This window comes from Neoarius graeffei, chromosome 14 (genome assembly GCF_027579695.1).
Source record: "Neoarius graeffei isolate fNeoGra1 chromosome 14, fNeoGra1.pri, whole genome shotgun sequence".
Classification (NCBI taxonomy): Eukaryota; Metazoa; Chordata; class Actinopteri; order Siluriformes; family Ariidae; genus Neoarius; species Neoarius graeffei.
In genome coordinates, this window is record NC_083582.1 from 13,544,993 (window position 1) to 13,561,868 (window position 16,876).

Genomic DNA, 16,876 nt, shown 5'->3' on the forward strand with positions numbered 1-16,876 from the left:
GAGCACTTACAGTGTGGGCAGTAAGCTTCATGTTCAGCACCCTGGACTTCTCGGAGAAAGGGGTAAGCAACCTGCAAATCTTTTGAAAATGAACATTTTCTCTTCGACATTGTCGCATAATAGTTGACAGCCACTAGCGAAAAAAAAATTTATAACGCGGCCTCTATATTGCAACATTGTACAAATAGATACATTGTAAGGTTGACTGCGCACACACGCACATTGATGCTGAATTGCTAGAAGCTTTATTGACATCTCGTTGGCTATATATGATCGCTGTAACCTGGACAGTTTGTTAGTGTTTGGTGTAAACCGGGACATTTCAGCGTCCCGACGGACCTTTGTCGGGACTGGGGACATGCAACTCAAAATCGGGACTGTCCCGGTCAAACCGGGACATCTGGTCACATTATCCTGCTGAGAAGGTCATGTTAAAAAACATTCAAATTTATTCCTAAACCAGCAAGTTTTTTTTAAAAAATCTTTTTGTTTAAAAAAGGTTGGCTAGCAAGTGCCTAGCAACCTGAGCTTGAAGCCTGAAAAAAAAAACAATAATAATAATAATAATAATAATAATAATAATAATAATAATAATAATAAGTTGCAATCTATTATGAAAAGTACTGAAGGTTTTCTATCAAATCAGAAAAAGTTGGGACGGTTTGTTGAAATTTAAATTAAAACTGAAAACAATGATTTGTGAATCATTTTTGACCTGTATTGCACTCAAAACAATACATTATTTGTTAATTTACTTATTAATTTTATTGTTTTCCCAAAAAAGCACATTTTTCAATTTTGATTCTTGCAACAAATTTCAAAAAAGTTGGGACGGTAAAGCATTTACCATTTTATAATGTTTGCATTCCTTCTCACAACACTTAAAAAATGTTTAGGGACTGAAGACACCAAGTGATGAAGTGTTTCAGGTGTTATTTTTGTCCCATTCTTCCTGCAAATAGGTCTTAAGGTGTGTAACAGTACAGGGTCATTGTTGTCATATTTTTTGTTTCTAAATTCACCACACATTTTCTATTGGGGACGGGGGGGCACTCTTCTTCCACAGCCACACCTTTGTAATGTGTGCAGAATGTTTTTTGCATTGTTTTGTTGAAATTTCCCTGGAAAAGATGTCATCTTGAAGGCAGCATATGTTGCTCCAAAATCTCAGTGTACTTTTCTGAATTAATGCGCCATCACAGAAGTGTAAGTTACCTTTGCCAAGGGCACTGACACAACCCCATACCATGACACACCCTGGCTTTTGGACTTGTTCCTGGTAACAGTCTGTATGGTCCTTTTAATCTTTTATCCGGAGCACATGGCATCCATTTCTTACAAAAAAGACCCGGAATACTGATTTGTCTGGCCACAATACACATTTCCTCTGTGTGATGGTTCATCCCAGATGCCTCTGAGCCCGGAGAAGTCAACTGCGCTTCTGGACACAGTTAACATAAGGCACAGTTAACATTTTTACACAGTAAAGTTTAAACTGGTGTTTGTGAATGTAACTCCATATTGTAGAGCTTGACAAAGGTTTGCCAAATTAATCCCAAGCTCATGTGGTTATATCAGCTATAAATGAATGATGGTTCTTGATGCAGTGCCGTCTGAGGGATGGGAGATCATGGGTGTTCAGATTAGGCTTGAGCCCTTTGCCCTTTACACACTGAAATTCCTCCAGATTCCTTGAATCGTTTAATGATATTATGCACCGTAGAGGGTGAAATATTCAAATCCCTTCCTATATGTCTTTGAGGAACATTGTTTTTAAACATTTAAATAAGTTTTTCACGCATTTGTTAACAAACTGGAGATCCTCAGCCCACCTTTGCTCTTCAAAGACTAGGCCTTTCCTGAATACTGATTTTGTACCAAATCATGATTACAGTAACCTGTTGTCATCACCTGTTTCAAATCACATCATTATTTAACTGTTTTATCTCATTTCTAATCCTAAATTGCCCTGTCCCAACTTTTTTTTGGACTCTGTTACAGGCCTAAAACACAGAATTGGATGTATATTAACAAATGAAATGAAGTTGACCAACAAAACATGAAATATCTTGGGTTCATTCTGTCTGCAATGAAATACAAGTCAAAGTAGATTTAGAAATCACTGCTTTCTTTTTTTTAATTTGCATTTTCCATACTGTCCCAACTTTTTCTGACCTGAGGTTGACTCCTGATGAGTTCCTTTAGAGATCTTGTTTGTTACTCTTAAAGACCACTGGAACTGAATAAAGTATTTCATGTATAGATGAAGCCATTACATAATTAGATTAAAAAAAAAAAACAAGTAGCTAAAATGAATTACACAAGCCATCAGGAACCAATTTTTTATGTAGATAGTTTGTAAATAGGACTTTTTACTGTTGTCAAAAACTACACCAAATACTACATCAAAAAATTAAGAAAGAAAGAAAGAAAGAAAGAAAGAAAGAAAGAAAGAAAGAAAGAAAGAAAGAAAGAAAGAAACATGGGATAATAAAGTATCCAATGATTTATGTGGTTAACTCATTTTCATCCAAAATTCCAGACAGAACCTAATAATACAGACATAATTGTTTATTTACATTCTAATATGATTGCTATTTTTCCCAACTAGCTGCCGCTAATTACCTTTAGCTTGGTCACTGAATAACACAACCTAACTAATTTAAGCTAACTACCCTATTCGTCATAGTGGCTATTAAGCAAGCATATATCAAGTTAGCCAATTTAACCATAGAACGAGTTCTGTAAATATACTGACACAAATGCGACTATTATCTATGAGACAGGTGAATTACTGTATTTCTATTTATAAAATGATTCCTTCTTGTGGAAACATTTAGAGTGAACAGAACTGTGGGACTGATAAAGTAACATGAGATCCTGCCTTCAAATCTGTCCAAACATGCTGCCTACTGTATCTCAGGTGCTAGCCAGCTGACTCCAACTGGAACACAATGACATTGTCTAAATCTATGGCTAACATCAGAGCCAATAATGGAATACAAACCTTTGCTAAGAGATTATCCAAAATCTTAATATATAAAAATAAGCTAGCAAACCTACTAACATGCAGATCATATAACAAAACATCTACATGTTTCTTGTCCATTTTCTTCACAGAATGACTAACAGGGCCATGATGATAATTTTGATATTCATAACATTTATCCAAAACAAAAAATGTCCTCATGTTAGTCAGCTTTCCATCATCTTGCAAGTCAGATTGATGATATTATTTACATATGCATGACATTAAGAAGTTACTTGTACTCACGCCACTGAGGTTGACATCATTCTTTCCTCCACGTTTGAACTGGCTGGTGATTTGGCAGAGGACGGAGTGACCACGCCTCCGAGCGGCAACGAACCGAGAGCTGCTGCTCTTCCTGCTCTGATGCTTGTCATCTACACAGAAAATACAGTGAATTCAGTGAATGTGAATGCTCACGGGTTATTTCCCTCAAACAGCACATTCCCAAATGTATTATTCCTCTTATCTCACTTACAATATAGCAGCTATAAGCAGTCGTTCCCTCATCAGACTCTCTAGAAAGAGAACTCCTGTTCTTCTCTCTTTTTAGTCATTGTTAAGACAAAAAAAGCTAACTTGTCATGTTACTGAGAAACTGCAAAGTGTAAACTCCTCTGTTCTGAAGATGTCGGAAAATATTATTTACAGCTTTACAGCTGGGCGGCACGGTGGTGTAGTGTTAGCACTGTTGCCTCACAGCAAGAAGGTCCGGGTTCGAGCCCCATGGCCGGCGAGGGCCTTTCTGTGTGGAGTTTGCATGTTCTCCCCATGTCCGCGTGGGTTTCCTCTGGGTGCTCCACAGTCCAAAGACATGCAGGTTAGGTTAACTGGTGACTCTAAATTGACCGTAGGTGTGAATGTGAGTGTGAATGGTTGTCTGTGTCTATGTGTCAGCCCTGTGATGACCTGGTCACTTGTCCAGGGTGTACCCCGCCTTTCGCCCGTAGTCAGCTGGGATAGGCTCCAGCTTGCCTGCGACTCTGTAGAACAGGATAAAGCGGCTAGAGATAATGAGATTAGATGAGCTTTACAGCTTAGTTTCTGACACTGGAGAGTGTATGTACAAGGCCCTGAGTGCATTAATATAAACCTGTGATTTGCAGCTGCACTTCTGCCAGAGCTGCTGTTGTAGAAAACTAATCAACACTTTCTGACCAATCACAATCAGCAGTGCTGTAGTACAAGTTCATTAATCATTGTGAGGTCAGATTCTGGCCGTACCGTCTCTCCTGCCGCTGTGGTGGCTCTTTCCGTGTGAGTCTGTCACGTCTTTAAAGGAGAAAAGGAAAAGCACCATCTCTCCTTTCTCATTCTTTATAGGAACAATATCCAGCAGACACCAGAACGATGTTCCTGTTATACAACACAACAGACAGTAATGTATTAAACCTTACACTTTTCAATCAGCAGCTTTGCTCTGACTCTTCCTGTCTTCCTCTCCTTTCTTTCTTTCTTACACCCCATCACTTCAATGTTTAATTTATATTGAGATGCTATGTATACATATATATATACACACACATACATATATATATATATATATATATATATATATATATATATATATACACAAATATATATATATATGTTGACATTTTGCATTTTTCTTTAATTGAACTCCAGTGAGATGTGACCTACTGATTAAACCCAACACCTCCCTCTGCATGCATGAGGAAGAAATTCTTGTCTAGATTTAGGGAGAAAACAGACTATGAGCTTTCTGAAGATTTTGATGATCAAACGGACAGATCTGAGAAAAAAGACCTGTGACAGATGTTTGGATTGCTGAAGGAAAATGGTGGAGGGGGAGTGGAGAGGAGAGGAACAAACAGAGGATTAAGGGCTTTATGGGGTTCCTGGTATATGATGTTCATGGCAGAGGAAGCAGAGTACAGAGATTTCACTGTGTGGTGGGAAGAGAGATTTAGATTTAATAAAAGAAGCGGTGGAAGGGAATACAGACACAGGATCCTGGATAAGCCTCAATTTAAAAAAAAAAGCATTTCACTCCATACACATACCATATACATATATAAGCATATTAAAGCTAGACGGCCTTTCGATTTCATAAAATCGGTGAAATTTAGTTCCCTCTGAAATTTGGTCATTGTGATATATGTTTATTTCTGTAATATCTCACAAAATTATCAGGCCATTCTGTGTCTGGAAAGTTATTTAATTTGAGGGGATTCCCTAGCAAATAATGTGCATGAAATCTCTCACTTCATACAGTCAAGCAGATATAGGAAATCCATGTGTGCATGTGCAGGTTTGCCTTCTTCTTCTTTTGGGTTTTACGGCAGCTGGCATCCAGTGTTGCATTACTGCCATCTACAGGTTTATCTTGACCGTGCACTGACAGTTACATCATTCTGTCGCTAAACAAACAGCTGTTGACACCGAGGTGCTCGATGACCGCCGATATTTATTAGTTTGGTCCTGCATTTCCTTTCCTTCGCAACATAACATCTTTTCTTCTCGCTTTCTGTTACTGTAGTCTGTCTTTCACATTTCATTCACACACTCATGTCCTTCACTTTTCTCTCCTGTTTCAAATTTGTATCCCACAATGTCTTGTGCGAAAAGGGAAAGCCCACCACATGATGCACGACATAATATCTTGAATTGGGTCATGGTGAAGCAGGAAAAAGTAGCGGAAAATTTAGGGCCACATGGCCTGAAATTCATTAATTGTTATATTTTTTAAAATAAAATAAAATTGGAAGTCTGTGATTCGAATTCAGTAGCTTTCGGTCCACTAAACAAAAATAATTGGGTGCTGGGGAAAATTCTTTTTCTGACCTACATTTGAAAAATCTGAAAGGCAGTCTACCTTTAATTTTTTTTTTCTTATTTGTCAGTGTTGGATACAGATGGGTTTGGTCATGTCTGTGGTATTGTAACAGATACAGCAACATTTCATAAATAACATTTATAATCAAGTATAGCATAAAATACAGATATCAATGTATAGACAGCTGATCTGACATAAAAAAATAATAAAACAAGTTGCAATGAAATATAGTTATCTGAAACAAAGTCTAATTATAATAGCATGAGTATTAATAAAGTATAGCAATCCAGAGTCATCTTCTGATTGTATCATCCAGCCAGAAGTAGGGCATCAGGATGGATCAGGGACTGTACATATGGGGCCATCCTCGCAGGAGCGACGTGATGAGTGGGGAGTACTACAACTATTACTACTGTTACTATTATTAATACTACCACTGTTACTACTACGACTAACATTACTACTGCTATTACTACTATTAATACTGCTGCTACAACAACAACTACTACTACTACCACTACTACTACTTACCCAACTGTTTGTTCTGATCTGGGACAAGGGAGCTGTACCCCAAGATTTCAAAGATGCCTTTATTGTACACCTTTACAAACGAGGAACAGCAGACATGATATTTTCCATAAGGCAGGTTCAAGAGAAGTGCAGAGAGCAAAAGATGGACCTCTACATGGTGTTCATTGACCTGACTAAAGCGTTTGACACCATCAACCGTGATGGCCTTTGGACAATCCTACAACAACTTGGTTGTCCAGACAGGTTCATAGCAATCATCCGGTCCTTTCACGAGGGTATGCTGGCAATAATACAGGAGTCTGGAGAATCATCTGACCCATTCCCTGTTACCAATGGCACAAAGCAAGGTTGTGTTCTTGCTCCAACCCTCTTCTCCATTGTGTTCTCTCTCATGCTGCTGGATGCTTTTCAGGGCTTAGACAAGGGTGTTTGCATACAGTTTCGGTCAGACAGCGGCCTGTTCAACTTAAGACGCCTCCAGTCCCATACGAAGACAAAGTCAATGCTGATCCATGACCTGCTCTATGCAGACGATTGCACCTTAGTCACTCATACCTTGGAGGATATCCAGCTGATAACATCCATGTTTGCTCATGCATCAGAAAAATTTGGCTTGACAATCAGTATTAAGAAAACTGAGGTCATGTACCAACCAGCTCCAGACAAGAGTTACACCAGTCCAGTCATCACCATCAACAACGCATCTCTCAAATCTGTAGACAAGTTTTGTTATCTGGGCAGTATTCTGTCAAACTCCGCAACCATAAATGATGAGCTCACACAGCACATTGCTAAAGCTAGCAGTTCATTTGGAATGCTAAGACATAGACTGTGGGATGAGCATAGTGTAAGGCTGCATACAAAAATCAATGTGTAAAAGCAGTGGTTCTCACTTTGCTCTTGTATGGCTGCGAGATGTGGACAGCCAATCGTCGTCACATCCAACTTCTGGAGCAGTTTCAACAATGCTGCCTGAGGTCCATCTGTCGCATTGAGTGGCAGGACAGGGTTTCTAATGTCAAGGTCCTAGAGTGTTGTGGTGTCCCCAGTGTGGAAAGCCAGATCATCCCGGCACAGCTTCACTGGGTAGGACACGTCTCCAGAATGGCAGACACGAGAATACCTAAAGCACTTCTCTTCAGTCAACTGAGCTGCAGAAAGAGATCAGTGGGCAGGCCGAGGTTGAGATACAAGGACACGCTCAAACACAACCTGAAGAGATGTGGAATCAACCCTGATGCCTGGGAAAGCACTGCCAAATTCCATGCAACATGGCGCAGCACTTGCAGCGAGTGCATCCAGGTCTTTGAGGAGAGGCGAACTGGTCTACTTAATGAGAAGCGTGCCAAGAGGAAGGCCACTAACACCACTACCAGCCCTTTGTACCAGTGCAGCATATGTGACAGGGCTTGTGGCGCTAGGATTGGTCTCTTCGCTCACGAAAAGAGTCATCACTAGTGTCGCTGGATACTCATGCATTGCCTTCGATGCGAGAATCCATCATCATCACTACTACTACTACTACTACTACTACTACTACTACTACTACTATTAATACTGCTGAAACTACTACTGTTACTATTACTGATACTATTAATACAACAACAACTACTACTACTACACAGCAACTCCACCATAACAAAGTCCTTGAGGAACATCCAAATGGTTCTTTATATTGAAAAGTTCATTATCCTGAAATGGACCCACTTGTCACACCAAATACTCACTCATACATAAAACAAGAGCAACTGTGTTTAATTTGCATTTACACTTAATTCACTTCCATATTTACAAAATAAAGGAAATAAGTCATGCTTAAGTAAAGGAAATAAGTCACTCCTCCATCGTTTGCTTGCTGTATCATCTTTCTTTTCAGTCCATCATGTTTATTGCAGTTATACACAAAGTCTCAGAGCTCTTTTTCTTTTGCTTTAAAAGTTGAAATTGGATTTTTTTGGAATACTGTATTCTTTAGACAAATTTGTTGCTTTTTCACCATTCTTTATACAGTCCAGGAAACGAAGTTTGTCTCTGACGATGTCACATTCACACGTGCACAGCAGCATGCCTCGAACTGCTACTCACATACACATGCACAGCGCCATTAGGACTAATTACCATGCACCTGTTCCTAGTTAGAGTGCAATCACAGCATGCACTTATAAGGACTCTCAGTGCCCATAGACTTTGTGAAGTATATGCGCTGTACCTAGTGTCTCATGTTATCAAACGTTTTGTAGCGCTGTATTAATATTCTGGTTTCTGACTCTGTTTGGTATTTTGTATTTTGCCCTTTGTCTCCCCCTTTGATATCCTGTCTGTGCCTCACTTGATCATTGCCTGTTTCTCAACTCTGATTTTTGATCACTGATTTGGATCTGTCTGTCAATGTGTTTTTAACTAAATCTTTTCCAGCGATTACATCTGTCTGTCCCCTGCATTTTCTGACAGACAGAGAGTATCTTACATTTATGAGTAGCCATGACAACAGTGCTTACAGAATAAAGACTCGAGTAAAACTGCTTTTAGCTCATAAAATAAAGTCCTTTTAAGAGATTTTTGAAGTCAATGATCACCATTCTTGATCATTTTTAGTGATCGACACCTAAGTGAGGCTTGTTAAGCTTTTGTTTTATGGTGTTAACACATATTATTAACTCGACTGTGGATTTGATGACTTGTTTGTCTCTGGGGAAGAGGAGTACATGGCTCAGTGATGTTTTTTTTTAAGACCCTTGTCATTAAAGGCAGGGACACAAACTTAGTTTGTTATATGCGAAAGTTCATAGTAAAAGAGTTTGTTAAAGCATGGTTGCAGTGTACTGCTACTAATACTACTGTTACTATTAATACTATTACTACCACCACTATTACTAATAATAATATAGCACTTATTACTTTGTATAAATATATTTGACTTTCTTATCTGATATACTAAATAATCTTATAATAAGAATAATATACTCAGATTTCTCTCTCTACGGCTATCTGCCATTAAGTGTAACATATATGAATGACAATATTACTATTTTATTGTTTTAATGATGTATAGAAAGGTGTCTGTAATGCCCAGGTGTATTAATACACCAGTACGTTATCTGTTTATCTCTCCACAATCTATCCTAGTCATGTTTTAATTCTCACCATCTTTCTTGTAGAACTGAACCTCAGCTTGGTACTCCTCTTTACTCTCCAGTGCTTTCTCCATGCCCTGTGCCACCTGCTCGCTTGTCCCAGAGCCATACAGGAAGCGACAGCTGCAGTTCTTCTGCATTACTTCTGTCCTAGCGAAGCCTGTCAGCTCACAGAACCCATCCGAACAGTAAACAATGGGGTAACCACGGTGACCCTGAGCATTCCCCAACAGAAAATTGCTGTCTGCAGAGAGAGAGAGAGAGAGAGAGAGAGAGAGAGAGAGAGAGAGAGAAATGATATAGATTACTTTTAATAATGAAGAAATTTCCTTTGTTCTTTTAAAATGTCACACTTTCTCCAACTAAACATTGTTTCGAGCCGTATCAGAGTCAGTGAATTAAATCTAAAAGTTATAACAATATTTATGTGGTGAAGTTACTCATATTCAAAGTTGCATTACACACACATTTAAGCTGATTTTCTGAGTTATTAAAATCACCAGTGTAGCTTACACCTCCCAGTTTTCCAGATTATTCTTGATTAGAAGACTCCAATATCGGATTCTTAAATAGAATCTAGACCACTGATTTTAAAAAATAAACACTTGCTTAAAAAACTGGGAGATAGAAAATACCGACTGAAGAAACATCATTGGCTAGCACTGAAATAAATCTTACAGGAATTTTACCTTACAATATCAGCTTCAGAATTGTTTTGATGGTGCATTGAGTTTTAATAGGGAGAATGGAGAATAGGGAGTCTTCCATCTCATCTCTGCACCCGGTTGGAGAGTAATAGCACTGTGTAACTCCTGGAGAATTCTCGCGACTTGTGAGAACTGTGTAATGCTTTACGGCACTTTCTAGTTAACACTTGAACATTGGTGCTGGTAATAAGTGCTCTTGCTATCTAGCTTTGTTGGTGAGCTTGCCACCCAAGTTTGGATCACTTTGTGTCAGGGGAATACAAGTTTTGTACGTTTAATTTAGTTGATTAGCTGTTCTTTGTCTATTAGCATCCTCCAGAATTAGATATGTCAGTGTTAGGATGATTCTGGTTAAGTTAGCTTAGCATGCTAGCATTCCGAGTTGTGTGCAAATCTTGAATGCAGCACAGCAAAAAAAAAAAGTCTGAGCTGCATTTTTACTTTAAGACATAAGTAGTGATCTGTTTCACAGCTAATGGGAAAACGATATCAATCCGACAGCAAAGCCCATATTAATTATGAAACACTGCTTTGTAGGCTGGAACCTTATCGGTGTTTTCCCTGTCTCGTAAAGATTTGTAGTTTTTCCAGATGACAAAAGTCACCTAATCTCAGTCCCATCTCAGGCTAGCGTGCAAATAAATAAATTCAGCTCACGCAAAAATGTGTGGTCAGTTTGTCAATCTCATGTCAATTAATCCTTGAAAGCTTGCAACTTTGCAAACCTGTCTCAGTGAGCTTGTAATAAATTACACTGCCCAATGTACAGTACTGTGCAAAAGTCTTAGGCACCCTATTTTTTTCCATATAAACTTTGTTACAGATTTCTATTTTATGACTTCTACATTATCGAGTCAGTACAAAAATATTTTAGAGTTCCAAACGTTTGTTTTCCTGCACAAAATTAAATGTCTCAGAAAAAAAAAAGTCTGTATCTGAGCAGCATATTTCATAAGAGAGCACTTATCAGATTAAACAAGAAAACATAATGAAAGCTACTGGGTTTTGGTGCAAAATTAAGAAGCAAATGTGGCAAAGTGTCCAGAAGAACTGTGGCTGGTTCTGAAAGATGCTCAGTAAAATCTACAGCTTGTTTCCTTATGAAACTGCACTCATTGTACCTGAGAGTACTATTTTTTTTAAAAGCAAAGGGTCGTCTCATACCAAATATTGATTTTGTTTCATTTATTATGGCTTAGTGATTACTGTTTATAGTATTTTTTTAACCCTTGTGTGGTGTTCGTATTTTTGTTACTCAGCCAGTGTTCGTGGGTCTGGTGGGCCCGCTGCATTTTGGTGCTTTAAATTCAACACAATCAAATAATTTTACATTAAATACTCAACAGATGTTTACTTCACCCCAATTACAAGCAACATAAACAGCATATATGGTTAATATTTGCCCTTTACCTTTGTTACATTTATTTTTTTTAAAAGTGCTACTCGTTTTTTGTTTGTTTTTTAATAAAATGTAATTTTACAAAAAGAAAATCAATTACTCCGGGTGCTCCGGTTTCCCCCACAGTCCAAAGACATGCAGGTTAGGTTAACTGGTGACTCTAAATTGACCGTAGGTGTGAATGTGAGTGTGAATGGTTGTCTGTGTCTATGTGTCAGCCCTGTGATGACCTGGCGACTTGTCCAGGGTGTACCCCGCCTTTCGCCCATAGTCAGCTGGGATGGGCTCCAGCTTGCCTGCGACCCTGTAGAGGGATGAAGCGGCTAGAGATAATGAGATGAGATGAATGAGAAAATCAATTACAGTCAAGATATGAGTGGAAAAAAAGATGTTTATCTTCAAATTTACAAATGAAGCAAGGTTTTTCACAACAACTGATTTTTATTTCTTTGAATTTCATTAGAAATTTAACCCATTCAGTTCAGTTTACACAACACAAGCTGAACACATACAGTAACCATGCCAGTCTATACAACACATCATCCCCATGCTCGTCTTCATTTTGGGACTGGCTGAGGCTCCATCTCATCCTCTTCTTCAAAGTCACTGTCAGACTCTGAATTTTCAGAAATGTGAACCTCATGTTCTGAAACGTCTTCCTCTACATCATCATCAAAAGCTTCTCTCTCTTCCAAAATCATTTGCAAGTCCATCTGAGCAGAGAATCTTTTGGCCATCTTGATCAGTTGTGATAAGGAGCCACATTGGAAAAGCTATATTTATTGTGTCCCGCCCCCAATTTATGGGAACTTCTGTCTTGGTTCCCGCAAGACAGAGGGTAAAATGTGTAGGAATGTGAGAGCAGACAGGTGTCGGTGCTTGAACAGTAGGGGCAGAAATACAAAACTCCACACACACACACTAACAGCAGGCCCAGACAGGAGTAGGACAGAGTAAAGGTACACACTTTAATTAGCCCCAAGTCCAGTGGACCCGAACATCCTGTATGTAATATAAATGTGTAGGGGGGGTGTACAGCATGTGGTCATCGAAAATGTGTTCTGATATATGTTCTTCACAGAAAATGAGCCAAGGCCAATGAGTCTAAGTTTGAAAAAAATAATTAATTGTATCATTGTTCCTTTGATAAAAAATGAAAACGGGTCCCACAGACCTGAACACCGTTGAAACATTTAATTTCATTATTTTTTAAGCCATTTTTGGTCGACAGCATTTCTTTACATGTGCCAAAGGCTTTTACACAGTACTGTGTATTATGTGCAATATGTGTCTATATCACATCTCCTAGCCCTGTGATGACCTGGTGACTTGTCCAGGGTGTACCCCGCCTTTCGCCCGTAGTCAGCTGGGATAGACTCCAGCTTGCCTGCGACCCTGTAGAAGGATAAAGCAGCTAGAGATAATGAGATGAGATGAGATCACTTCTCCTACAATGTTTGATTACACACATATGCTACTTATCAGTGTTCATCTCCAATGTCTCAATAAATAAAACTACTGTATGCAGTTCTATCTGTGTAAAATCCTGTAATATTACTCTACCTTGTAACTTGGATCAGCTTGTAGTACTCGAATCCGACTTGTGCCCTAATTTTAAGGACTCATGACTTGACTTGGACTTGAGCACTGATGACTCGGACTCGTGCATTAACTGTATTTGGACTTGTAAATTGGAGACGAGGACTCTGATTTTTTCTTTATTTTTTGTAACATGCCATAATAATTTGGCATATTTATATCTACATTAATTTTTATACTAATTTTCTGCAAAAGAATGCACATTCACCTGTTCATACATCATGTTCAGGAACAAACTAATGTTAATGGTGCTAAAATGCCTGGAGAGAATGCCCCTAGGATTGTCTGCTTTGCTTATACAGACTTCTCATGCAGTGGGGAAAAAATGTACTGCTATATGTTCCATACGTAGAAGAACTATCGAGGAGACGACGAGGACAACCTCAAACTTCAATCGTCATTTGGCAAGACTCCACCCAGAGAAGTAAGTGACATGCTATGTTCATTGCTCTGTTGATAGCGGGATTTGCTTGCTGACCGATGAACTAGCTAGTGTTAACCCTCTCTTATGTTATTTGCCCTGTTGATAGCAGGACCTGTGTCTGACTCGACTCGGATCAGTAGTGGACTCGACTCGGACTCGACTCGAAATTTTCTTTAATGACTTGGACTTGACTCGGACTTGAACACTGGGGACTTGAGACAAGACTCGGACTCAAGGTTTAATGACTCGACTACAACACTGCCTTGGATACCATTGAATCCTGACAATTCCACTGGTTCTGCTCAGAGGAAGCATGTGTTTGCGTTCTCCCTCCCCAAGTGCTCACTGTTGTGTGATAACAGGGATGGGAAATGGCAGGTGACCAAAATCTGGTGCTGATTGCTCCTTATGCATGCATTCCTCAATCTTTGTAATTGTCAACCATGCTTAGCGAATAACCAGTCCCAAATTTAGCCCTGTTTCCAATCTGGCTCTCTCTCCTGTCATCCTGCGGGACAGGTTTGTGTAGTTAGACTGTGATTTGGAAGCTTGATGCCTTCAGTTTGTGTATAATGTACCACAGGGAGGATGTGTAGGTTTCACTTGTCATGAATCCTCCCTTCACTTTTAGCCCGAGTGTAAAATATAGGCTTGAAATGTATTCCCATTCTTTCCTGTAGGTCTGATTGATGCTGAGTGACATGCTGAAGTGGATACTCCATGATTAAGAAGCTGGAGGCACTCCATTCACACATGCGCCCTTCACTTCTTCCTAATTGGTGATACTTAGTGGAAAAAAAGCCAGCCCAAATTTAGCTAAGGTCCCAATCTGGCCTTGCTCTCCTGCCAATCTGAGGGACACTAAGTGACACACAAAACTGTACCACAGCACTAGCAATGGAGGCAACTTGGTATCTATAAACTAAACTGTCCAGAAAGAGCCCAGAATTTAATAAATCCAGTTGACACCGTTCCCCAGGAAAGGTCAATGGTTCGTCTATTACTCCGTTGTCTTTTTTTTTTTACTTTTAGTTTGTTTTCATTTTCGACATGATTAAACAAAACAAAAAGGAGGGAAAATGTTGTCATGTCAAAAAAAAGTGACATTTCTGGATGTTTTAGGAAAGTGATCGAGTTCCCAGCCCAGGTACAGCCTACAGGTATTGTCCTGGTCATGTGACCTAAAAATCAAGTGTAGCCACATGTTCTGCAGCAAACTCTATACAGTAATAATGATCAAAGCAATCAGTGTGTATTCAAATAAGTTGTGTGTAGATCATCACAGAGCATCAGACATATCTGGAAAACTAATCCCGTCCAAATATTCTTCCGCTGTTGCTTTGCTTTCTTCTCAGTGTTTAAATCACATCCATATTGTTTTGGTAGAGGTTTGCAGAGTGACATGATTAGGAAGCTGAAGGATCCTGACTTGTGAACCTTTTATCATCTCTAGAGCTCAGCTCTTCCTCCTAGTTTAAATCCTGAGCTCACTGGTGACACGTCCACCTTTCCTTCCCAATCGATGATGACATTTTGCATCCTGAAAGCAGCTCGACTTGGATGTTTGAAACGAACGCTCATACCTCTAGTCATTAAAACAACTTGGCTATCATGTTGGGAGATGTAAAGTGACACGTTAAAGTTGTTATTGTGTGATTAGGAAGCTCAGGGCTCTCTGACTTTGCTTACAGCTGATCTCCTGGCAACTAGATGAAGCTATTTTGAGCTGCGCAGAGACTCCCGCTGCTGCAAGGAAGGATGTTGCTCTGCCTTCTCTCTCTGTGTGTGTGTGTGTGTGTGTGTGTGTGTGTGTGTGTGTGTGTGTGTGTGTGTGTGTGTGTGTGTGTGTGCATGGGTGTGTGTGCAGCTGTCTTTGTGAGATGTGAACACAGCGAGAGCCAGAAGCAGATGCCAGCTTTCTTTCTTCATTTATCTGTTCCTACAGTTGCATTACAATTTCAAGGGAAACATTATTAACTTATTCAATTCCACAGAGAGAGAATAAAGAGAGGGAGGTGACTGTGTATCGCTGATCCTGTATAATGTAAATGTGCACCTGACCGTTTTACTCTCTCTTGAAGTTAACAAGACAGATGTAACTTGTTGTATCATGTTACCAAGAAATCGCAAAACCTTAATATCTTCTGTCCTGAAGAGTTCAGAAAATGTAAAGTTGCAGTGTCACCTCTGACACTGGAGACTCCTTCTGTAAATGTTTGTGAACACATTTTTATAATTGTTTGTGTGGAACGTCCGCTGTGAATAAGCTGTTACTAGAGAAACAATAAGGTATTAGAATGAGCGCATTAATATAAATCTGGGATTTGCAGCTGCATTACTGTCAGAGATGGATACAGTGTCTTGCAAAAGTATTCATCCCCCTTGGTGTTTGTCCTGTTTTGTCGCAATACAAGCTGGAATTAAAGTGGATTTTGGGGGGTTAGCACCATTTGATTTACACAACATGCCTACAACTTTAAAGGTGCAAATTGTTGTTTTATTATGACAAAAACAATAATTAAAATGAAAAAAAAAAACCAGAAATCTGGAATGTGCATAGATATTCACCCCCTTTCATATGAAACCCCTAAATAAGAGCTGGTCCAACCAATTCACTTCATAAGTCACATAATTAGTTGATTAATATCCACCTGTGTGCAATCAAAGTGTCACATGATCTGTCACATGATGTTTGTATAAATCAACCTGTTCTGGAAGGACCCTGACTCTGAAACACTACTAAGCAAGCAACATGAAAACCAAAGAGCACTCCAAACAGGTCAGAGACAAAGTTGTGAAGAAGTATAGATCAGGGTTGGGTTATAAAAAATATCCCAAACTTTGAATATCCCACGGAGCACCATTAAATCCATTATAGCAAAATGGAAAGAAAATGGCACCACTACAAACCTGACAAGAGAAGGGTGCCCACCAAAACTCACAGACCAGGCAAGGAGGGCATTAATCAGAGATACAACAAAGACACCAAAGATAACACTGAAGGAGCTGCAAAGATCCACAGCGGAGATGGGAGTATCTGTTCATAGGACCACTTTAAGCTGTACACTCCACAGAGTGAGGCTTTATGGAAGAGTGGCCAGGAAAAAAAAGCCATTGCTTAAGAAAACACGTTTGGAGTTTGTCCAGCAGCATGTGGCAGACTCCCCAAAAATGGAAGAAGATTCTCTGGTCAAATGAGACTAAAATTTTACTTTTTGGCCATCATGGGAAATGCCATGTGTGGTGCAAACCCAACA

At 39.3% G+C, this 16,876-nt stretch overlaps 1 protein-coding gene across 1 annotated transcript in view; it reads right to left on the reverse strand.

Moving 5' to 3' along the window:
* The window catches only part of kcnh4b (potassium voltage-gated channel, subfamily H (eag-related), member 4b), a 103,776-nt gene that overhangs the window by 82,223 nt on the left and 4,677 nt on the right, over nucleotides 1–16,876 (reverse strand). Inside the window, exons 2-4 of the mRNA XM_060939315.1 lie at nucleotides 9,501–9,734; nucleotides 4,253–4,384; nucleotides 3,275–3,405 (exon numbers count right to left, since the gene is read on the reverse strand). Coding sequence (XP_060795298.1) covers nucleotides 3,275–3,405; nucleotides 4,253–4,384; nucleotides 9,501–9,734 — 497 coding nt within the window. The remainder of the gene's footprint in view (nucleotides 1–3,274; nucleotides 3,406–4,252; nucleotides 4,385–9,500; nucleotides 9,735–16,876) is intronic.